A 25,396-nucleotide genomic window follows, 5' to 3' on the forward strand; every position below is an offset into this window, starting at 1 on the left:
GGAGCACGGTTCTGTCCCGTGGAGCACGGTGCTGCCCCGTGGAGCACGGTCCTGCCCCATGGAGCATGATCCTGCCCCATGGAGCACGGTCCTGCTCCGTGGAGCACAGTCCTGCCCCGTGGAGCACGGCTCTTCCCTGTGGAGCATGGTCCTGCCCCATGGAGCATAGTGCTGCCCCGTGGAGCACGGTCCTGCCCCGTGGAGCATGGGTCTGTCCTGTGGAGCACGGTGCTGCCCCATGGAGCACAGTCCGGCCCCGTGGAGCATGGTCCTGCTCCGTGGAGCACAGTTCTGCCCTGTGGAGCATGGTTATTTCCCGTGGAGCACGGTCCTGCCCCGTGGAGCATGGGTCTGTCCTGTGGAGCACGGTGCTGCCCCATGGAGCACAGTCCGGCCCCGTGGAGCATGATCCTGCCCCATGGAGCATGGTCCTGCTCCGTGGAGCACGGTCCTGCCCCGTGGAGCATGGTTCTTTCCCGTGGAGCATGGTCCTGCCCCATGGAGCACGGTCCTGCCCTGTGGAACATGGTTCTGCCCTGTGGAGCATGGTTCTCTGACACACAAGGGCATGAGTTGGAGTTGACTTGACGACTGGTTGCCGTGTAGTTGAGCCTGAGAACCAGGCCCAGAAGTGCCCAGAATGGAGTGATGACAATGGTAATGAGAAACGCTAGCAGCAGGGTGTCTCTCGGAGCTGGGAAGGTATCCAGGCCCCTGGCAGGGTGGCTGATTCACTGTGACATCAGGGAGACTCAGCGTGTTACCCCTCTCTGTCACCCACTGAAATGTGACACTCTGGTCAATGCCAGCGTGCTGGAACCCGGGATCTGTTCTGCCCCACACTCAGAGCTTTTCTCATCCGAATAAACAACACAGGTTATAACACAGTATTCCAGGAAACTTCCTACCTACAGAGAGAGAATTCTAACCACCTGACCCTTACAGTAAAGCTCACCTGTGCAGGGTGACGCACATTAACGGATGGTCTGGGTTCTGGCACGCCCTTACCTTTGTTGCAGAATGTGCCGTCGTAGGCCGTGAGGGTGCAGTCGCAAGAGTAGCCATGGTACTTCTCCACACACCGGCCGCCATGCTCACAGTTGGCCCCGTAGCTGGTGCAGTGGCCGGAGCATCCGGACACAAAGCCAGAGGTGACCTTGGCCCTCTCCTCCAGGTCCAGTGTCACCCCGTTCATCCGCAGGGAGCGGATACAGCCCAGGAAGCCCTGCTGGCCGCCGGCAGCACCTGGACAACAGAGGAGGCCATTAGATCAGGGGGGGCCCTGGCTGCCTCCTTCATCCCCGCAAGGAGTGACGGGTCAGGGCCCAGACTGCTGGGGTGTCTGCTGCTCCCCTTCAAGTCGGTGCTAAGAGGGAAGGTTGGAGACGTCCCCTCAGCTAAGACACCTAAGACAGGCAGCACACCAGTACAGAAACAACGTGTTTGGGAGATGCTCTCTGATCGTCGAAGCCATTCTGTAAACGGCATCTGGATTCCTACAGAAAGAGGCTTCCAGAAGACACTGGGTCTCTGCTCGCTAATCCCACAGCTTTATCCGCTGAAAGGCACACACACACGCAGAGGACACACATACGTTAGCAGAGCTAAGTCAATTAGTCAGAGGCAGAAGTCCATTTGAAGTGTGATGCTTGTTCACCCAGGAGCTCTGTAGTGTAGTGCCTAAGGCATTTGACTGCTAACTGGAAGGGTGGCGGTTCAAACCCACCAGCCACTCCTCAGAAGGAACATTGGGCAATCTACTTCCATAGTGATACTGCCTTGGAAACCCAAGGAAGGGTTGGTTGCTATGAGTCGGGTCTGACTCGGCAGCAGTGGATTTTTTTTTTTTTTTTTTTTGGTTCATTTGCCCTGGTTCCTGCCTCACAAAATCTTTCACTTTGAAGTTTCCTGAAGGGTCCCAGGCTGGTTCGTGTGGGCGCAGATTGGAACTGTTCATTTTACAGGGCAATCAGTGACTCTGCAGTCATGACGGACTGGGGTCAACTGCGTGACGTTTGTCTAAACGTCATTCAGGACACAGTACGCAAAAAGCATGCTGATTGTGGTTTTCTGAGTGTGCTATAGTGTCAGACTGAGTCTGGAGGTAGGAATGTTGAAATCTCCCAGCAAACTTCTTAGACAGCTCACTGAGGCCTTACCACAGGGAAGGCTCCCAGAGTCCGCAGTAAGCTTAGCTGTGGTTTTTAAAGTAGATGGCAGAAAAGGAGAAACACAAAGTGATGGGGTGTCTGTCACAGAGTAACAACTTGCTTGGAAATTAAAACAAACAGTAGTTAAAACTATTAAAAGAGCCCTCTGATAAGGATTTAGGAAAAAAGGTGCATTAAGATGACGCTGATTTCTCTATAAAATTAACAATTCCAGCTTCCACTCCGCTAAACGACAAGCCCAGGACCCTTAAAGACACGATTAAGGAAAATGAAAGCCAAGTTCTTTGGGTCTTGAGGGCTGTGAACCAGGCACATGGTGTTTCTTGAAAGCACTCAGGGCCTAAGGTGGGGATTCTTGCCACGTCCCACAGGATGGAAGAGACTGAGGCTGGGGAAGCGAAGGAGTCATTTAAGGACAAGTAGCTCGTCGGTGGTAACGCTGCGTGGGACCCGCCTCACTTCCGAGCCTACACTGACTCTTGTGCCGGCCGCCTGACACAGAGGAGGGGCCTGCGGGATGAAGGCCCCGCAAACACCCGCAGAGGCCGAGCCTTGGTGGGGATGCAGAGGAAGGAGCCCCGTCTTGACCACTTTCAGTGCAAACTTCAGTCTGGCTTCTGTCCATTCAGGGTTTCTGCCTTCCGTTCTTGTGCTCAGGGCTCCCCCATGGGCCTGTGGTTAAATGAATGACACGCTCTCTTAACTTTCATCGGTGGCATAGTGCTTAAGGTATTTGACTGCTAACCAGAAGATTGGTGGTTCAAACCCACCAGCCACTCCACAGAAAGAAGATGTGACAATCTACTTCCATAATGATTTACCGCCTCAGAAACCCAAGGAAGTTCGCTATGAGTCAGACTTGACCTGATGGCAGTAAGCTTGAGCTTGAGTCAGGTGAGACAGTTACATCCCATCAAAACATGCTGAAAGTTTTAAACTGTTGCTTTTGAATCTTTTCCCTTCCTTGTCCCTCATTACCAATGGAACAGTTCTTCATTGTGGAAACAAAAAATACTAAAAGGAAAATGAAAAGACAATCTTCAGGAACACTCCTGAGAGAATCACTTTCGCTTTTATTGAATGAGTAGCCATTTGTACTATATTCCATTACAAACATACATGTGTAAAACACGGAGCAAAGGAATTAGAATCTTGACCTACAACTTGTTTTGAAACTTGCCTTTTTTATTTCACGTAGCATGACACCTTCTCCAAGGAACAAATGTGCAACTAGAATATCTTGTTGTACATCCATACAGCTTCCCATCGTGTCCGCCCAGTGTTCCACTGCATCTCCATTACGTCCACTCGGTGTCCTGTCACGTCCACACAGTGTCCCATCATGTCTGTGCCGTATCCCATTACATCTATTACGTCCACACAGTTGCAGTGTTCCATGGTATCTCCGTTATGTCCACACAGTGTCCTGTTACTTCTGCACAGTGTCCTGTCACGTCCACACAGTGTCCCGTCACGTCCACATGGTGTCCCATCACATCTGTTATGTCCACACAGTGTCACGTCTGCTCAGTGTCCCATGGTATCTCCGTTATGTCCACACAGTGTCCTGTTACGTCCGCACAGTGTCCTGTTACTTCTGCACAGTGTCCTGTCACGTCCACACGGTGTCCCATCATGTCCACGCAGTGTCCCATCACATCGGTGCAGTGTCCCACTACATCTCTGTTTCATCCACGGTGTCCTGTCACATCTGCACAGTGTCTCATTATATCTCCCAGTACATCTGCCCAGTGTCCCACTTTAAACACACTGTCATCTGTCTTGCCACTTTGCTGCCATTGGACTTTGCAGGCTTTCCGATTCCCATTTCATGTGATACTGTATTAAATACCAGTTGTGGACGGGATGGCATTGCACCAAAAGATCTGCTGAAGCTCGGACCCCTAGCACCTGTGAACATGGCCTTGTCTGGAAACATGAGGTCACCCTGGAGAAGGGTGGGTCCAGATCTAAAGTGACTGATGTCCTTATAAAAAGAGAAGAGACAACAGGGAAGATGACCATGTTGTGACAGATGGACACTTGCTGTCACCAGAAACTGGGAGAGAGGCAGGAACGGACTCTCCCTCAGAGAGAGAGAGTGGAAGGAATCAACATGGCTGACATCCTGACTGTAGACTCCCAGCCACCACAATTGTGAGATGACAAATTTCTGTGTTCATCAGCCACTCAGTTTGTGGTATTTTGTTATAGCAGCTCTAAGAAACTAATGCAATATCCTTGTAGAAATTTTTGCATGTGTCCAATTTTCCTTAAAACTTAATTCTTAGAAGTGTAATTGCTGAATACAAAGGCATACTCATTGGTAAGCCATTTGAAATGCATTTTCCTCTAAGAAGAATTTACCACTTTATATTTCACCAGCAAGATATGAAATGCCCTCTTTTCTACATTAATCCTAATACTGGGTAGGATTCTTGAATTTATGCCAATCTAACAATCTTGACAAAAAGAGTTCATTGTTTTAATTTGAATGTTTTAAACACCAAGTTGAGTAACTTTTATGTTTTCCTCATTCCTATGTATTAATGGGAGCTTGGGTAGCATAGTGCCTAAGGCACTTGACTGCTAAGCAGAAGGCTGGTGGTTCAAACCTACCAGCCACTATCCAGAAGGAAGGTTGGGCAATCTACTTCTGTAGTGATACTGCCTCAGAAACCCAAGGAGGGGTAGCTATGAGTCAGGTCTGACTGGATGGCGCATAACAATAACAACAACAGTTTCTTCATGTGTTTTACTTTTTGGGGGTTAAACTCATTGCCGTCAAGTCAGCATGGTTGAGAGTTTAAAGGAGAGTTTTTTAGGACTCATTTAATTAAATGTTAATATAACAAAAAGTGGAGAGTTAAAAAGAACCAGTTGGCAGAGCAAATAAATCCAGACTAGATTGTATTTTTATCCTATCATCAAGACAAATTTATTTCAATGTGCGCATGCTTAAATATTTACGTAGACTGACTTGATCCCACAAGGGCTCAAGAGGGAGGCTTTTGCTGTCTTGCCACCTCTTTGGTCTTGTGTCTCTCTCCCTAGTTCTGTACCCACTTGTCTCCCCTCCTGCCTTTGTGTCTGTGTTGGTCTTTCTATCATGGCTGGTGACTGTGTTCAGTTACCTGTGTGGTTCCCATCAATCCCTCACCTCCCTCGGTGCCCTTTCCCACCTTTAACCCTGGAGGCTGACTGAGGGAGACCCTGTGTCCCTCTGGTCTGATTTACTCTTACCCATTTACAAACCCCTCTCCCTATATATCAGTAAATAAAAAGTCAGCGGCCATCAAGTCAACTCTGACTTGTGGAGACCCCATGTGCGCCAGAGTGGCATGGTGACTCGTGGCGACCCTGCATGTGTCAGGGTGGCATGGTGACTCCACAGAATTTTCAATAGCTGATTTTTCTAAAACAGATTGCCAAGTTTTTCTTCCAAGGTGCCTCTTGGCAGACTGGGACCTCCCACCTTTCAGTTAGTAGCTGAGCACGTTAACTATTTGCACCACCCAGAGACTCCAAACAGTGTCTGTTTCTCCTAAAACCTCTTTTCTTTTCCTTTCCCTTTTCTGTTCTGCTGTCTGCCCCCTTCCTCCCTCCTCCTCTTAAGCGGCCCCAACATATGACTGTCGTCTAATCTGTATTTGTTGAATTCATGAAATGAAGCTTTGCGCTCTTTCTTCTTAGTTTGTACAGCAAGTGAGTAGCTTGCCGTTTTTCTCTCTATAGGAAAACTACATGAATTAACTCTTTTCTTGGCCTCCGATTTATTTAAATGGCTCAGTGAGTTGCAAAGTACTTTTACTGATGTAGTTGATACAAATAAAAACCTTTGTCCTGTGGACAGTCATTGTGTATTAGGAGAAGAGGTCAGTGTACTTTGGCCACTGGAAGTTATTTGTGATTCAACATATGTGTCCCATATGAGTCTTTCTTGGTGACAGATGTCCTAAGTTTAAACTGTAGGTCTTCAAGTAAAAATACTACTTAACCTCTGTTAATTGGAAAATCAGCCCATTGTCATTGGAGCAGGCCCCCTGCCATAGGAGGGTTTCTTGCACACATTAGTCAGCCTGTGATAATTACCAAGGTGAGACCTGTGCTTAATTAGTAAATCATTTTTCATGTGAAATCCTATTCAAGTCTTGCAATTAAAGATTAATTATGAAAATGCTGTAGCCATCCATAATGAATAACACAACCATTAAAGGCTCAGAGGATTGCGGCCACATAACCGGCTATTAAATTAAACAAAAAGGGAAAAATAAAGACGGAGAAGAATGATATGAAACACACTGTCCTCACACTCAGAGCTCATTAGTTTTCTACGGAGATGAGTTGGAACCCAGACCACCTGCGTCTACTCCAAAGTTCAAACACATGAAATTTATTCACTCTGAATATTTATGCCATGCCCACCGTGAGCCAGGCTCTGTTCTCAGGGCTCAGAACGCACTTTGAAACAGAGCTCACTACAGGCTGTGCCCTGGTAGAGTGCCTATCCTTGCCAAAGGACATAGGAGTTTAGACTCAGTCAGTGTTGGGACAGAATTGTGTCACCGAAACAGATGGCTGAAGTCGTAACCCCTGTACCTGGGAATGTGACCCTCACGTCATGTTAGCGAGGTCGCACCAGGGTAGTAGTTCCTGTCATTAGGTGCCGTTGAGTCGGCTCCAACTCAAGGCAACCCCGTGTACAACAGCATGGAACCTGCTTGGTCCCGCACCACCCTCACAATGCTTGCTGTGTATGAGCCCATTGTTGCAGCCACTGTGTCAATCCGTCTTGTTGAGGGCCTTCCTCTTTTCTGATGACTGTAGTGGTTCTCTAGTGCTGCTGTAACAGGAATGCCACAAGTGGATGGTGTCAATAACAGGAATTCATTCTCGTACAGTTTAGGAAGTGAGAAGTCCAAATTCTGAGTGCCAGTTCCCTGAAGGCCCCTCGACCTTGGGCTTCAGCTCTGCTTTTTGTTCCAGGCCCATTGGAGCTGGAAGCTTCTTGTCACTCAGACAGCTGCTGGCTGCTGAGGCTGACAAACCCAAGGTCGGCAAGCAGAATGGCACAATTCCAAGTTTAACAGGCACACAGACCAGTAGTTCAAGGCCAGGAGTAATCCCAAGATTGGCAGGCCACTGAGATGAAGACTCAGCCAAATGCAGGATCCAGATGTGCCAAGATGCTAGGGACCTTCTTCAAACCTTTCCCATATATACTGGAAGCAGGTCACACCTGAAGGGAACTAATTAGCTGCTCACAGCAGATTCCACCATGGAGTCTATTCCAGGCTCATCATGGGGAATAACTGCATCCAGCTGCCGGCACTCAAAACCACGGCCCAGCCAACTTGACACACGACCTTGACTACCACAATGACCTTCTACTTTACTAACCATGATCTCCTTCTCCAGGAACTGGTCCCTTGTGATAACATGTCCAAAGTAGGTGAGACGATGTCTGACCATTCTTGCTTCTAAGGAGCTTTCTGGCTGCCCTTCTTCCAAGGTAGATTTATTCATTCTTCTGGAAGTCCTTGGTACATTCAATATTCTTCACCAAGAGACAATTCAAATGTATCATCTTCTTTGGTCTAATTCTTTCTGAGTGGTGTTTTATACAAAGAGCAGAAAAGACCCAGAGACACACATGGAGGGAAGACAGATGCCATGTGGAGATGCATCTACAAATAGCCAAGGAGGTCAACAAATGCCCGGGCTGCGAAAGCTGAAGGACATCAGGGGATCTCTTCCCCCAGAGCCAACAGAGAGCGAGCACGGCCCTGCCAGAGCTCTGAATTCAGACTTCCAGCCTCCAGAACTGTGAAGATAGAAGCTCCCATCTCTGCAGCCACCACATGGTGCTATTTCCTATTGGGGAATTCCCAGGAAACTAAGATAGTCATCAGTAAGATTGTCATTTGTCAGAAGGTGAGAACAACTGTGGAAACAGAAGTCAAGTCAGGTGGGGGAGTCAGCAGCAGGTGGGGTGGAGAGGTTATCATGTGAGATGGGGCAGTTAGGATGGGCCCATTGAAAAGTGACAGCGTCTGTGAGCATGTGGGGAAAGAGGCCAGCACAGGAAGTGGGGGTACGTGGGGGTACTGCCTGCAGGTGAGGAGGGTGCTGCCAGAGGCCACTGCAGGCACAGAAGGGCACAGTCACTGATCAGTTCTCTGTGTAGGGACCCCGCTCTACAAGGGTGGGCAAGGCCTGCTTGTGGCCTGCAGCTTAATGCACATACAGTCACAAGTAGCCCTGAAGTCTGCGCTGAAGTCTGCCTCAGTCTCCTAAGTGCAAGCCAGCTGTGACATGCTATATGGAGAAAACACATTAGATCAGCCCTCAAGCCCGAGGTCCAGGGCTGTTGGCTGTGAGGTCAATGCTGGTGAACCAACAGGATATGGTCACTAACAGTCTTCACCAGAAGCAGGCGGGAAGCAAGGGATGAGCTGGGTGGCTGACGGAAATGTGACCAGAGGCCCCCCAGGAGCAGGGAGCCGTGGCTCAGGACTTGCTGACTCAGAGAGTTCTTCGTGGCCACCTCCGCCTAGAATCACCTGCTGTGCTGCAAAGCTGCTGCATCTCCTGCCCCAGAAGCTTGCATCCCCTCTGAAGGCCTGACTGTCCCCCTGAAACCACAGACCCCGCACGTCAGGCTGAGAACTTCGGCATGGTCTGTTCCCAGAGGGGGAGGGGTGAGAACCTGGGGGCTTGTGATTCTCAGAGGGGAGGGGCTAAAAGACCACTTCACTCACACAGAAGTGTATGGCTGACAGGCATCAATCAGGGGTTTCTGTTTCCATGAGCTATCGGGGTACAGGCATTGATTGGGGATGTCTGTCTCCATGAGATATCAGGGTGTAGGCTTTGATTGGGGATGTCTGTCTCCATGAGATACTGGGGTACAGGTATTGATCTGGGATGCCCTCGCCATGAGATATTAGGGTAAGGTATTGATCAGGGATGCCCTCTCCATGAGATATTGGGGCACAGGTATTGATCCCGGATGCCCAACTCCATGAGATACTGGGAGCATGCATGAAGACACCTTTGTACTCTCAGAAAATCAGGGTTTGGAGAAGTGCTTTCTTGGCTCATGCTCATGAGTGCTCATGACTTCACTCAAGAGATCTTTTCTAGTTCACTGTGGCTGCATGCATTTCTCTCTTCTCAGAGTGAAGGCTGCACAGTTCTGTCAATCCGAACTGTCAACCCAGAAGAAACTTGGGAACAGGGACTGAGAGGCCCCTGGGCTTCTGGGAACAGGGCTCCCTCAGCTGCCATACGTGAGTGGTTCTGTGCTGGTGATGGCGCTCCTGCCTGGGGGCTGCGGGCAGGCAGTGGTGTGGCTGCTGCCAAGCTGACTCCGACTCGTCCGGACCCCGTGTGATGGGTCTGGGGACCTTTACTAGAGCAGAGTACCAGGCCTGCCTCCCTCAGAGACGCCAGGTGGGTTTGAACCACCAACGTCTCAGTTAGCAGCTGAGCCCTTATCCATTTTGTGCTGCCAGGGCCAGCTACTTAAAAGGCTAATATGAACTGAGTACTCAGAGGCCCTGTCATTTTCCACGGAAGCTCATGTTTACTCCCTGGAGATGACTATACACACTGTCCATTCACCTTCATCCAAGCAGTTGTCCACTCCCTGGAGGTGGCCAATTGCACTATCCACTCTCCCTCAATTAAGTGCATGAGTGAAGGCTTGGACCCTGAACGTGCGCCCTCTCCTAGGAAACTTGTGCCTGGATGTAGGACCTCTAGTGCTGAGATCAGGGAGAGACTCCTAAGAGCCTTCACAGAGAAAAAACAGGAATAAGAATCAAACTGACGCCAAACTCCTCAATGAAAGCACTAGCTATAGAAGAAAATGAAGCAGTATCTTCAGAGTGTTCATTGACCCCAGATCTCCTATTTGTCTGCATCTCCATTTAAACAGGGGAAGCAATAAAGACATTTGTAGGTGTGTAGGTCCCACTTTGCCTACAAAGTCCCTCCCAGAGTAACTGCTCTTCAGCAAAAAGGGAAATGAATCCAAGAGGAAGTAATAAGAGATGGGAAATAAGGGTAAAAAAAAAAAAAAAGCATAAAGAAACTTAGAAAATATTAATTCTTCCTAATAACAATTAGAATAATAACACTACATGTCTGTCAGTTTATCACACTGTGGTAGCTTGACTTGCTGTGAGGCTGGAAGCTATCCCACTGGGATTTCAAATCCCAGCACGGTCACCCCTGGGGGGCAGGTCTGGTGGAGCTTCCAAACTAAGACACACTAGGAAGAAGGATCTGGTGGTCTACTTCTGGGAGAAAAAAACAAAACAAAACAAAAAGCCAGTTAAAACCTCATGAATACTGATGGTGCACTGTCTGATACAGGGCTAGAAGATGAACCTGTCAGGTTGGAAGACATTCACAACATGGCTGGAGAAGAGATGCCTCTTCACAGTAGAGTCAACCTCAATGAAAGGGCAGGGTAAAGTTTGGGGACTTCTATTTGCTGATGTAGCACCACTCAAAATGAGAAGAAACAGCTGCAAACGTCATTAATAATCAGAAAGTATGAAATATGAATGTAGGAAAATTAGAAGTTATCAAAAATGAAATGGAACACATAAAATGTCCTAGGCATTAGTGAGCTGAAATGACTGATACTGGCCAGTCTGAATCAGACAATCATATGGTCAACTATACCAGGACTGACACATTGAAGAGGAATGATGCCACATTCATTGTCATAAAAAACATCCCAAGATCTATGCTGAAGTACAATGCTGCCAAAAACCCAAAACAAAAAACCCCACCAAACTCACTGCCATCGAGTCAGATCCCACTTGTAGCAACCCCTCCTTGAGTTTCTGAGGTGGTATCTCTACATAAGTAGATTGCCCAACCTTCCTTCCGAGAAGTGGCTGGTGGGTTTGAACCTCTGGCCTTCTGGTTAACAGTCAAATGCCTTAGGCACCATGCCACCAGAGCTCCCACAATGCTGCCAGCGATAGGATAATATCCATACACCTATAAGGAAGACCAGCTAATATGAGTGATATTTGAATTTGCATACCAGCCACTAATGCCAAAGAAGACACTGAAGATTTTTACCAATTTCTGCAGTTTGAAATTGATCTAACGTGCAATCCAGATGCATTGATAACTGCTGGACATTAGAGCATGAAAGTTGGAAACAAGAAGGACTGGCAGTTGGCAAATATGGCCTAGGTGATAGAAGAAGGTGGGACGTTGTATGATAGAATTTTGCAAGGCCAATGGTTTATTCACTGCAAATGCCTTTTTTCAACAACATAAATGGTGACTGTACAGATGGACCTCATCATATGGAATACATAGGAATCAATCGACAACCTTTGTGGAAAGAGATGATGGAGAAGGTTAGTATCATTCACTCATTCACTCAGAAAAAGGCCAGGAACTAACTGAGGAATAGACCATCAATTGTTCATATACAAGTTGAACATGAAGTTGAAGAAAATTAAAACAAGCCCATGAGAGTCAAAATATGGCTTTGAGCTTATCCCACATGGATTCATAGATGATGTCAAGAAGAGATTTGACTCACTGAACATTAATGGCTAAAGACCAGATGAATTGTGGGATGACATCAAAGACATTACACATGAAGAAATCAAAAGATCATTAAAAAGACAGAAAAGAAAGAAAAGACCAAAACATGTCAGAAGAGACTCTGAAACTTTCTCTTGAACAAAGAGTAGCTTAAGCAGATAGAAGAAACAATGAATGAAAATAACTGAACAGAAAATTTCAAAGGGCAGTTTAAGAAGATAAAGTATTATAATGAAACATGTAGAGACCTTGAGTTAGAAAACCAAAAGGGAAGGACCCACTCAATAATTCTCAAGCTGAAAGAAAAAATTCAAGCCTCAAGTTGTAATACTGAGGATTCTATGGACAAAATATTGAATGACGCAGGAAGCATCACAAGAACATGGAAGGAACCCAGAGTGATGACCAAAAAGAACTGGTCGCTGCTCAAGCATTTCTGGAGGGAGCATGCGCTCAAGACCAGTGGCAGTGAAGGAGGGTGTCCAAGCTGCACTGAAGGCACTGGGTCAAATCTCGGCTGCGGGAGTGGCCAGCTGACTGGGAGAGACCCACAGTTGTGCTCATTCCAAAGAAAGGTGATGCCACAGAATGTGGAAATTATAGAACAATATCATTAATATTGCACGCAAGTAAGATCTTACTGAAGATAATTCAAAAACGGTTGCAGCAGTATATTGACAGAGAACTTCCAGAGGTGCAAGCTGGATTCAGAAGAGGACGTGGAACAAGGGATATCATAGCTGCTGTCAGATGGATCTTGGCTCAAGGCAAAGAATACCAGAAAGATGTTTACTTGTGTTTTATTGACTATGCAAAGGCATTTGATTGTGTGGGTCATGACAAATTGTGGATACCATTGAGAAGAACAGGAATTCCCAAACACTTGATTGTACTCATGAGGAACATGTACCTTGACCAGGAGGCTGTCATTTGAATGGAACAAGGGGACACTACATGGTTTAAAATCAAGAAGGGAGTGAGTCAGGGTTGTATCCTTTCCCCATACTTATTCAATCTATATGCTGAGCAAATAATCCAAGAAGCTGAACTATATGAAGAAAAACGTGCATCAGGATTGGAGGAACAATCATTAACAACCTGAGATACACTGATGATACAACTTTATTTGCTGAAAGTGAGGATGACTTGAGGCATTTACTGATGAAGGTTGAAGAATACAGTATACAGTATGGATTACATCTCAATATAAAGAAGACAAAAATCCTCACAACTGGATCATTAAGCAGTATCACGATAAATGGAGAAAAGATTGAGGTTGTCAAAGAATTCACGTTGCTTGGTTCTACAATCAATGCCAATGGAAGCAGCAGTCAGGACATTAGATGATGTGTAGCATTCAGCTGGTCAGCTGTGAAGGAACTCTTTCAAGTGCTGAGGAGCAAGGATATCTCCTTGAGGACTAAGGTGTGCCTGACATAGGCCATGATATTTCCAATCGCCTCGTATGCATGTGAGAGCTGGACAATGAGTAAGGAAGACCGAAGAAGAGTTGATGCTTTTGAGTTGTGGTGCTGGTGAAGAATGCTGAAAATACCATGTTGTTGTTGTTGTTATGTGCCGTCGAGTCGGCCCCGACTCATAGCGACCCCTTCTTGGGTTTCCGAGGCAGTATCACTACGGAAGTAGGATTGCCCAACCTTCCTTCCGAGGAGTGGCTGGTGGGTTTGAACCGCCAGCCTTCTGGTTAGCAGTCAAGTGCTTTAGCCACTATGCTACCAGAGCTCCTGAAAATACCATGGACTGCTAAAAGAACTAACAGATATGTCCTAGAGGAAGTACAGCTGAGATGCTCCTTGGAAGCAAGAATGGCCAGACTTTGTCTCACCTACTTTGGTCATGTTGTCAGAGGGGACCATTCCTTGGGGAAGGATGTCATGCTTGGTAGGGTAGAGGGTCGATGAAAGAGGGGAAGGCCTTTGACGAGATGGATTGACACGGTGGTTGCAACAATGGGCTCAAGTATAGCAGGGATCATGGAGCTGGTGCAGGATCGGGCAGTGTTTCGTTCTGCTGTGCGTGGGGTCGCTATGAGTTGGAAATGACTCGATGGCACCTAACAACAACAACAACAACAGGAATGGACAGAAAACCAATAGAAATGTTTTAACACATGGATACAGTGTTGGAGGTGCTCTTCATCTATACCAAGAAATTTGGAAGACAGCTACCTGGCTGTTGGAAGAGGTCCATATCTGTGCCCATTTCAAAGAAGGGTGATCCAACAGAATGGGGAAATCATCAAACCATATCATTAGTATCACATGCAAGTAAAATTTTGCTGAAGGTAATTAAAAAATGGCTGCAGCAGTATACTGACAAGGACCTTCCCGAAATGCAAGCTGGATTCAGAAGAATGTGTAGGATGGGGATGCCATTGCTGATGTCAGATGGATCTTGGCTGAAAGCAGATGATACCAGAAAGATGTTCACCTGTGTTTTCTTGGCTCTGCAAAGCACTTAACCGTGTGCATCATAACAGACTATGAGAACTGCAGAACACTTAGTTGTGCTCTGGGGAACCTGTCCATAGACCAAGAGGCTGTCATTCAAACAGAAGAAGGGGATACTGCATGATTTAGAATCAGGAAGGGCATGTCTCAGCGTTGTATCCTTTCACCTTATTTATTCAATCTGTACGGGGAGTAAATAATTTGAGAAGCTGGACTAACAACCTGTGATATGCAGAGGACACAGCCCTGCTTGCCGAAAGTGAGGAGGATTTGAAACACTTACTGATGAAGATCAAAGACTACAGCCTTCAGTATGGATTACACTTCAACATAAAGAAAGCAAAAATTCTCACAACTGGACCAATAAGCAGTATTATAATGAACAGAAAAAAGATTGATGTTGTCAAAGATTTCAGATTGCCTGCTTCCCAAATCAACACCCAAAGGAAGCAGCAGTGAAGAAATCAGATGTCGTATTGCACGGGACATATCTGCTGCCCAAGACCTCTACAAAGTGTTAAAGACAAAGATGTCACTTTGAGGACTAAGGTGTGCCTGACCCAAGCCATGGTGTTTTCAGGCACCACCCATAGATGCAAAAGCTGGACAGTTAATGAGGAAGCCCGAATAACTGTGATGTTGGTGGAGAACATTAAATACACCATGAACTGATGGAGGAATAAAAAAATCTGTCTTGCAGAAAGTCCAGCCAGAATGCTCCTTAGGAGCAAAGATGGTGAGAGTTTGTCTCACGGACTTTGGGCATGTTACTAGGGGGACCAGTCCCTGCAGAAGGATATCATGCTTGGTAGAAGGTCAGTGAAAATGAGGAAAGACCCCCAAAGAGATGGATTGACACAGTGGCTGCAACAAAGGACTCAGGCATAGCAATGACTGTGAGGACAGCATGGACTGGGCAGTGTTCCATTTTGTTGGACATGGGGGTGTTAGGAGATAGAACCAATGCCAAGGCTGCTAAGGTCAACAACACATCCATAGATCATGCAATTAAAACTACAGATGGTATCGACATACAGGTGGCAATGGGCTGGATTGCTCCTATCTTGTTTATAAGGAGGACATAGGCTCTGATGTTAACCGAAAGGGTGGCAGTTTGAGCCCACTCCACTGCTCCGTGAGAGAAAGATCCGGCAATATGTCCCCATAAAGATGACAGCCCAAGGTGTCCCATAGTGCACTTCTACCCCGTAACACGTGGGTTTGCTCTGAGTCAGAACTGATTCGAGAGAACCACCACTACCAGCAGGGGAAAAGCGTAAGTAGGAGTTTTGATAAGTTAGGGAGAGCTCTCTGAGGAAGAGAAGCAAAACGTACAGCTTTGAAACCAGGAGAATGAAATCCACCTTGAGCAGTGGGTGGTGGGGGTGGGTCCTGCGGTGAGTAGGGCACAGGAGTATCCCTGCAGCCAGCAGGGTTACAATCAATAGATGAAAACCAGATGGGATTCTACAAAGATTCTGCGATAGGATTCTTAAGGAGACAGACACCTGTACAAAAAATCTGGCAAATAGTGGCAACAACCACAAGGCTACACTGGTAGCAGTTTTAGGAGCAGAAGTAAAACCATGAGATGAAAAATGTGAGAAATAAAGATGGGCCTTACAGACTGCGAGAAGAAGCAATGCATCTAGAAGACTGTGAACACATCTAAGTACCAAACAGCCATGAAACACACCAAATGCAGAAGTGCTGATAGCAACAGAGAACTCAACCAATCAAGTTTGAGGTTTATGCTCAGAAACTGATGGGTCAAGTGGGACCTAGGGACATTCATACGTACATGCCCTGTGACTCAGTGATCATCACTCCCCTAGACGTGCACACATGCATGCATGCACACATGAGACACCTTCACACAGCTGACAGGCGACCCTGCATCAATATATCCAGGACAGGGCTACTGGTGATTGCAAAGAGCTGAGGGGGGTCTATGTGGCCATGGACTTGCATGCTCGTTGCATTCCTGGAGCTGCTCAGATAGACCTTCCAGCCGCACCACTGAGTGAAAGGAGGAAGGCAGGCGAGGCTGGCAGTGCAGTGTTGTCCAGAGAAAGCAAGACTGAAACCTGAAGCACATGTATAGCTTTAAGCAAGATGACAGAAGGGGGATTAGCAAGACCTACAGGAAATACAATCGAGGGGGTGCCAGCAAACAGTGGAACTGGGAGTGGGGAACAAGGAGGAATAACAGTGAAAAGAAAATGGGGGTGCCTGGCAGGCTGGGCACGAGGGGCCTGAAACTGAGAGTGGACCACCCAGCCCTTATGTACACTGTGGGAGGGAGGGAGGGCTTTGAAAAGGAGATGGGTGAAGGAAGGGTGCGCACAGTGGAGCTGGGTGGGAAACCACCTGTGCATCTGAATTCAGAGTTGATGAGAGTGGAATCTGTCATGGACTGTGCTGTGTCCCAAAAAGATCTGCTGACGTCCTAAGCCCAGTACCTGTGAATGTGACCATGTCTAGAAATGGTCTGGGAAGATGTGACCAATCAAGGTAACAGTCACAGCAGAGCACATATGGGTCTCAGCCCTTCCAAGGGGGCTTTATAAAAGGGGAGGACAGACATGGACATGGAGTCAAGACCGACATCATGTCGAGATGTGTCTACAAGCCAAGGGATGCTACAAATGCCCGGGCCACCAGAAGTGCACAGAAAAGGAAGGCCTTTTCCCGGAGCCTTCAGAGAGCCCGTGGCCCCGCTGAAGCCCCCAGAGCTGCAGAGAACAAATTCTGGGGTCGTTAGTGGTGGTGGCCCCTGGGAGGTTCAGACAGTGGCATCTCTACAGTCTTCTCTGTAGTCACCAGAGGGGCCCTGGGGCCCTGGACCCATCCCTTCTCCAGGTCATGTTCCTGGCTGTGGTAGTTCAGTTTGTGTGTCAACTTGGCTGGGCCTGGTTGAGTGGCTGGGCAGCTGGATGTAGTATTCCCCATGATGAGGCTGGTAATCAGCTCCATGGTGGGATCTACTGGGAGCCTTAGGGATGTGGTCTGCTTCTTGTACAGAAGGAGAAGCCTTGGTGAGCCGTCTCGAGCTTATGGCATGCTTGAACCTGAATGTAGGCAAGCTGTTGTTCAGCAGCCCGCCATGCTCTGCTGACCTTGGGACTTCCAATGGATGTGAATCAATGGCCTATCATGTAGTTTGGTAACAGCAGGACTGTGCCTTTTTACTTGTCAACCTTGGGCTTGTCAGCCTCAGCAGCCAGCAGCTGAGTGAAGCAAAGCCTCCAGCTTCAGTGGGCCGGGAGCAGGAGGCAGAGCTGAAGCCCAAGGCTGAGGGGCTTCCACCCAGGCCCTACAGCCTGGCACTTGGAACTCAGACTTTGAGCCTCCAAACTGTAAGAGAATAAACTCCTGTTTGTTAAAGCATCCCATTTGTGGTATGTTCCTGTCAGAGCAGCGCTAGGGAACCAGAACAAGCCATCCCATTGGTGGTATGCTTCTGCCAGAGAGGCACTAGGCAACCAGTACATTGGTGCTAACACTCTTTTTTTCAACTGTTTCCTAGTGACAGTTATGGCTGTGAGCCTTAGCTCTGTCCCCACTGGAAGAATGAAAAACTATATGAGAAATTATTTGATAAATCTGTGGAAAATATTTCCCTATTGGCTGCAAAATTGGTGCCTCTACATTGCAATGTTTTCCCTGGATCAGGCCATTCACGTTCCCATGAAGAAATGGGGCAGAGGTCATAGAGCCCCAAAGCGTTTGCCCCGTGTGGTGTATCCACACAGACCCAAAGCACAGGACGGCCTGTTCTTAGGGCCTAAAATCTGTCTCTGAAGTTGGCACACATACTGCCTCTGGCTTAGGAAAGCAACTTGGCACCTGTGAAGACAAGGGATTCACAAACCAGAACCAAACCCACTGCTGGCGAGCTGACCCACAGCGCCCCTAGAGGACAGAGTGGAACTGCCCCAGAGGGTTTCCCAGCTGTCAATCTTCATGGAAGCAGACTACCTCATCTTTCTTCCGTGTAGTGACTGATGGCTTTGAATCACCTTTTATTTAGCAGCTGAGCACTTAACCACTGTGCCACCAGAGCCCCTCAGGTGACTGACAGACTCCCATAAAGAGGGCTTGAACGCAGCTGAAAGTGTACGTGAGCTTGGTTGTGTCGAGAGCAAATGAAGGGCAAGAACTGTGCTGATCCTAACTCGCAGGACAGGTGAGAGCCTGACTCCCACACTGACCTGTGTGAGTTTGCCTCCACTGCTGAAGGGCAAAGGGCAGGACAAACAGATGGGGACTATCGGTGGGGCCTGTGCTGGCCTGTGAGGCGCACCGAGTAAGTGGGTGTGAGCTGGGTGGCAGGCGGGTGGGCAGCTGAGGTCAGAATGGAAGGGCTGAATCCTGGGGGGGAGGACTGATGCCCCAGGGCGACAGGAGTGGGGTTCACGGTGTCCCCAACAAGCTACATGTTTGTGTCTCTGCACTTTGAGCTCATGGCGTGAATTTGGTTTTCACTGTACAGTTCACCAGGTCCCTGGGTGATGTGTGCCCGACCCCACCCAGTGGTTCTGCAGGTGAAAGGCCTGGTGATCTGTTTCTGTGAAGATTACAGCCTAGGAAGCCCTATGGAGCTGATGCTTTGTGACACAGGGGGTCACCATGAGTCAGAATCCACGCGGTGGCCATGGGTTAGTGAGTGCGTCTCCAAGGGTTCAATAAATGAATCATTTTATAGTTGTATTGATGGCAGTTGTCTTTACCTCTCACATCACTCACTTTCCCTCCCGGGAGAGGTCCAGGGCACCAGCTGGAAGGTCCGGGACCCTGCCAGGGGCCCAGCCAGCATCCCGTCCCCACCACAGGGTGGGTGAGAACTCAGTCTGCTTGAAGGAGGCTGGGAACATTACTTGGGTCTGGATGGATCTGCTGGCTGCTTTACAGATACCCTGGCTCTCTGCAAGCGTTTCTGTCTGGCTTCTGTCATGCTTGATACCAGTCCGTGGTGCCTGGTGAAGGAGTGGTTAAAGCAGTCAGCTGCTAACCACACGGTTGGTGGTTCGAATCCACTAGGCACTCCCTGGGAGAATGATGAGGCAGTCAGCTTCCCTAAAGACTTTCAGCCTTGGAAACCCTAGGGGGTTCTACTGTGTCCAGTAGGGGTGCTGTGAGTTGGAATCTGCTCGACGGCAGTGGGTTTGGATTTTGGGGTTTTGGTGCCTAGTGAAAAAGACTCCCAAGGGCCGCCAGTGTCATCAAATTCTGGGAAAGAATTCTGGGACAGTTCACAAGGAGAAGTGGCTTCTTACTTTGGAAGTGGGGCATGCTGTTTTTGAATACGAACAGTAACTCGGAGGGGTGATGAAAAATGAATATAATTTACTTCTGAGGAGTTACCAAAGGGATCACTTCGTGGGATCATGTGCGGGGCTGTGTAATCCTGGACATGGGGCGCTGTCTCCCCCCTCCTCCCTCCCCGACATGGGGCGCTGTGCTCCTCGTCTCCCCCCTCCTCCCTCCCTCCCAGTCATGGGGCGCTGTGTTCCTCGCCTCCCCGCTCCCCCCTTGACACAGTGACAGGTGCACAAAAGCTCAAAGTGTGTCACACAGTTGTCCACCCACAACGTCAGGGCCCTTGGTGGCGACTTAGCCCCGACTTCCAGGAGGGGCGCACTGTGGGGGCGCCGGGCAGTGGGCCTCCTGCAGCGCCCAGCTGTGCCTGCCCCGCGGTGACCCAGCTACTCACCCACGTACAGCTGGCTGTAGAGCTCCAGGCGCTTGTGTCCCTCGGTCGGGGCCTTGCGCACGCGCGGCGGCAGCCCGTCCACCTGCAGGCTGGCCTGCTGGACGTTCCTCTCGGCAGTGACGCGGTGCCACTGGTCGTCGTTGAGTGGAGTCGGCGCTCTCACCACGAGCTCCACCGGCCCGTTGCCGACGTCGAATGAGAAGGACACGTCTGTGGCCGCTGCAGGCAGAGAATGTGCAGGCGTGAGCGCCTTCTCCCAGACGCCCCAGCAACAGGTCGACACCCGAACCCGCGCTGCCCAGGGATTGGGACCATGGCGGCCCCAGGGCAGGGGTGCAGGGACATGCACAGCACAAGGACACTAAGGAAAACCAACGCGGGTGGGGGGCACTCCTCGGCGTGTCCCAGGCCTGCAGGAGGTGGTGGGAGGAGGACCCCTGTCCACCACCGTCCACCATCGTCAGCGTCAGTCACCACCAAGGGCCCTGAGCCCAGCATGCGTGCACTGGTCTCTCCAGACGCCTGGCAGGACCTGCCCCTTACCACTCTCCCATGGAGGCTACGGGCCTGGGCGCTGCACACCTGCCCAGGGCCTGGGATCTGGGGAGCAGTGGGGCAGGCCCGCAGCCCTGGTGGGTCCTGTCTCGGAGCCCCAGTTCTCACCAGATCCCATGCTGGCTTGACCCTTCAGCAGCTCAGATGTGCCCGGAGAGATGATGACGGCAGTGGTGGGCAGCTCGGCCCAGAACCCTGGCCCCTTGGTCTGGGAGTTCCCAGATCCTGGACACACTGACATGGCACGTGCTTCTTGGAGGGAATGTTCAGAACCTTGTTTCCTGGATCCTCACCATCCCACTTGGAGTTAGGTGCCCCTGTGGTTCGGGAAACCTTAACATCACAGCGCCCCACGGCGAACATCCTACCTTTCTGATAAGGAGACTTGGCACCATCCACCAGTAAGCCCTTCAGCCTAATCCCGAGCAGTTTAATGAAGTGTCTGTCATTTGCCCCAGGCTCCTGGAAAGCTGTTTCCCTGGGCTGCTACTGTTTTGTCATGGTTTTGCAAGCAGTCATGTAATTTCAAAACTGTGATGGACCAGGTGTCCTCCTGCCTCTCCTGGCCACTGGGAAAGCTGCGCTAACATTAGCTGCAGGACTCAGTTTCACCAGCCGGAGTTCACCCAAGAATGTGATGGTTACCCTCATGCACTCACTTACGAATCTCCTCTGATGAGGAGCTGGCCGCTCCAGGTTGCCAGGAGTAGTGCTCCCCCCCCCCGCCCGTGGGCCCGCCTCCCAGCCCTGTCCTTCTTTCCTATACCCCTGTCCCCGCCCCCTCAGGTCCCTCCCCGCCTCCCCCCGCCCGTGGGAGGCTAGCGACCTTCCCAGGGTTTTACACAAGCATGCTGGGGATGCAGGTGATGGGGTTCAGTAAGTGGGCAAAAGAACTCTTGTGGTTGGATGTGATCGGCTGTCCTCTGCTAATGCACCACGTTACAGCAAAAAGGCCGCTGGGCAGTGCAGACGGCCTGTGCTCCCGTACTGACCTAAAGGTTGATAGTTCAAACCCGCCCAGTGGTGCTGCGGAGACAAGTACCTGGTGGTCTGCTTCTGTGAAGATGGCTACCAGGAAAACCCTGGGTTCTCCTCAGTCCAGTTCTGTAAACATGGGGCCACCATGAGTGAAGTCCACTCCACAGCACCAGGTCTGATGGTTTGTTTTATGCTACTATGGACTCCCTGGGCTGTACAAATGCTCAATGCTTTTGGCTGCTCACCAGAAGGCTGGAGTCCATCCAGGGGTGCCTTGTAAGAAAGGGCTGGTGATGAACTCAAAATACCAGCCACGGAGAACTCTCCGGACTCTCTGTGAGGTGAAGGGGCTTCAGGCTTCAGCCACGGAGAGCTCTCTGGACTATGAGTCACAGCAGGCTTCAGGCTTCGGCAGCTGCATGTTTAATGTCACTTGTGAGGATGACAAGAGGGCAAAGATGCCTGGGCTAAGAGGGAGGGACTTTTCTTCTTATGGGCATCAACTCCACCAGGGAAATAGGATCTAGGGAAAGTGAGTGTGACGCTGACAGTCTCCCCTGCTACGCCTCAGCCATGAGGACTCCTGAGCAAGGCACCAGCAGGTCTCAGGGAAGGGCCACACTTTTCTCTCAGTTGTCACGCTTGTTCACTGCTGGTGAGTCAATGCCCTGCGGCGGCCCCACCCGCAGCGGAGGGAGCACTGAGGGTCTACCTCATCCCCGGGACCAGCTGTCATAGGACCGCTGACACCCACAGGGCTCGCATTTGCTGGTTTTCCGAAGCTGACGCCCAGGCCTCTCTTCCCACGCCATCTTGTATGGAAGGTCCACTGAAGCCTGTCCAGCGTCACAGCCACACGCAGCCTCTGTGGACAGGCGGGGACGGGCTGGGCGTGCGGTGCCTTTGCTGGGAACTGAACCTGGGTCCCTCACGTACAATGCAAGACCCCTTCCCTTCAACCACCGTTTCCCTGTTTCTTCCTGGGCCGTGGTCTTCTCCACTGCGGTGGAGAAGGACAGACAGTTCCCAGGGGTCTGGGACAGCTCCTTGCCTCTCACCCCAGTCGGGGCCAGGCCAAGGGCCTCCACACAGAGTGTCCTTCTTACAAAGACTCCAGCCAGGCTCTGCAGGAGAGACATCTGCCACTTAGCATGGCCCTCCCCTCGGCCGCTTCCTGGGGAGGGGCTGTGGCCACATCAGCGTCTGAGACCCGCTCCAGGATTCTGTGGGGAAGCCCGTCCACAGTCCAACATAGGCCATTTCCACAGCCTCTTCAGGCTGAGTGCCCTGCTCCTCTGGGGGAGGGAGCTGGCATTTCAGGGCGATACATGTGGGGTCAGTGAGGGCACAGAGGGGTGGCAGAAGGACGCAGAGCCCCCAGTTTAGGGGTGGTGCTGTTGCCCATGGAAGGGCACTTCCTGTGTGTGAAGCCTTCTCTCCATAAACAGGTATCTGAGAACTGGGCATGTACAGCATGGCTCATGGGAAGACCGTTAGTGGCCCTGATGCGGCCCTTCCATTGGTGTCCGGAACAGAGAATTTCGAGGCTTGGCTGCTAACAAGTCAGCCGGCCTGGTTTCAGGGATGCTGGAGAAGACAGGTGACCCCTGGCCAAGGAGGGAGGACTTTGTCACTCAGGACACACCAGCCAGCACAAGGCTGGGGTCATACCAGCTCCCTCTTCCCTCCTGTAAGCCCTGTGGGGTGATGTGGTGGGACTGAGGGGAGGTGCTGCACACAGTGGGTCTATGTCTGAGGGGCCCTAAGCTTAGGGAACCCCAACATTTTAAAGGGGGCTGCAGCAAACTTGCCCCCCTTTGCCCTGGAGATAGAACTATCTTTGTTATTCTGGACAGGAAGCAAAGCCACCCTCCCTAGGGGACACCCCTCCACATTCCAAGCTGGATGCTGTGCAAGTGTCTAGGTCTCCCAGGACAGCTGCAGCAAAACACCACCAAGCAGGGGCTTTGAAGAGTGGAATTTACTGTCTCTCAGTTCCGGAAGCTGGAAGTCTGATCTCTAATCAGGGTATCGGCCGTGCCAATTCTGTCTGAGGCTCCAAGAGAGGAGATGCCCCAGGCCGCTCGCCCAGCCTCTGGGGTCTCCTGGGATCACTGGCATTCCGTGGCTTGCAGCTCTATCTGTCTAGCATCACATGGCTGTCCTTATTCTGCCTTGGAACTGTGTCTCTTCTCTTTGGATGCGATTAGGACTCACCCTACTCTGTTTTCACAAACCTCATTTCCAAACAAAGTCACGTTCACAGGCACTGGTGGTGATAACCTAATGTATAAACTAGCATCCGGAAAGAACACTCGGACCCAGAGGCACGAACCCAAAGACACCAGGAATGCAGCCTGAGACAGTCCACGGGCCATCAGCTTGGAGACAGACACATCTACCTGGTGTGGATGCCACCAGAGCTGAGTGCTGATGCTTAGTTATCCTTTAGTGGCCTTTCTGTGTCCTTCTCATGGGTTCAGGAGCCCCATCCTTGAGAATGAGATGTGTGCATGGGATCATGAGTCTCAGCCCAACCGATACAAACCCTGTATTTGCTCACTGGGGGTGGACAGATCTTTGGAGCCTACTGAAACTCCGTCTGTCCCCGCTTCTGCTTAGTTGATTGAAGTCTTCCTTCTCTTGTCTCTTGGGGTGACTTTATTGTCTATGCATTTTCCCAGGCACAGACCCAAATTTTTGCATAACAGTGGTTAGGAGTCAGCAGATCTTTTTGGGGACACAATTCAATTCAGAACAATAAGCATCCTTGGAAGGCTCTGCCAGTTCCTCTGCTCAGAAGATGTGCAGAAGTGGGGGAGATTGCTGAGAACCATGTCCCAACATGGGCCACCTGCCTCTCTTCTAGGGATCTAGCCCAGTGATGCCAGGGATCTGTCTGGTTCCACAGAGTCAGACCTCCAGGTACGTGTGCCCCTGCCAGCCCGTGCTCCTCGCCTGTGCCTGACTGATGGGGGCATCACCCTGTGGTGATGTCAAGGAGACATGAGGCGAGTCATTTGGGAAGGTTTGTCACAGGAGATATGTTGTTGTTGTTGTTGTTATGTGCCATCGAGTCAGAGCCGACTCATATTGATCCCTCCTCGGGTTTCAGAGGCAGTATCACTATGGAAGTAGATCGCCCAACCTTCCTTCTGAGGAGTGGCTGGTGGGTTTGAACCACCAGCCTTCTGGTTAGCAGTCAGACCCTTTGCTGCATCATTATGTTGGGTGAAGGGTGGTCCCTAGTGTTTGTCACAAACAGACTCGAGAACAGAGGGTGGTGGTGTTAAGCTGGCCCTTGGTGACATTGCTCAGACCCAATATTGTCCTTGGACCCCCGTCCCTGGACCTCTCATGTGAGGCACTGTTGTTGCTAAGCCATTTACTACATACAGCCGAGAGCATCTTAGCTGACACAGGATTGTTTGAGAATCAGGTATCTGAGTGCTGGTCTTAGTTTTGCCTCTCACCTCAAGCCTGCATTTCCTGGTTTTTGCAGTGAGGGTTGAATTTCTAGTTTTTCCAGTTTCTGTGTCCAGAATGTGTTTGAAAACCACCAAACTACATGATCTCTGAGGTCCCTTCAGATGCCAACATTTTGCAGTCCAATTTCCAAGACACACAGGTGTCTGAATGGTCACTTTAGTCCCTGAATCGTCACAAGCAGAAAAGGGAGGTATTAAGAGAGATGCACAGACGGCGGCATCTCAGAGTTAAGACCGTGAGTGCTGAGCAGAGGCGGGTCACAGTGCCATCCACGTGACCTGACACAGTGAAGCCAGCTGTCACACTCAGCTGCAGAAGGAAAGCACTGGGGGCAGGACCACGGACAGGACCATGGGCAATGCTCATCGATTTTTCCCTCTTTCAAGTATTAGCCCCAGCAGGTGGCACCATCTGCTCTTCTTCTACCTCGC

The 25,396-nt window shown here is 50.0% G+C and overlaps 1 protein-coding gene across 1 annotated transcript in view; it reads right to left on the reverse strand.

Annotated features, from left to right (window-relative positions):
* Positions 1 to 25,396, reverse strand: part of CNTNAP2 (contactin associated protein 2) — a gene marked incomplete at its 5' end in the record, with an annotated part of 1,317,366 nt that overhangs the window by 159,149 nt on the left and 1,132,821 nt on the right. Inside the window, 2 exons of the mRNA XM_007955953.1 lie at positions 1,009 to 1,245; positions 19,944 to 20,162. Coding sequence (XP_007954144.1) covers positions 1,009 to 1,245; positions 19,944 to 20,162 — 456 coding nt within the window. The remainder of the gene's footprint in view (positions 1 to 1,008; positions 1,246 to 19,943; positions 20,163 to 25,396) is intronic.

Source organism: Orycteropus afer, unplaced genomic scaffold (assembly GCF_000298275.1).
Source record: "Orycteropus afer afer isolate SDZICR_OR568_19922 unplaced genomic scaffold, OryAfe1.0 scaffold00556, whole genome shotgun sequence".
NCBI classification, from domain to species: domain Eukaryota; kingdom Metazoa; phylum Chordata; class Mammalia; order Tubulidentata; family Orycteropodidae; genus Orycteropus; species Orycteropus afer.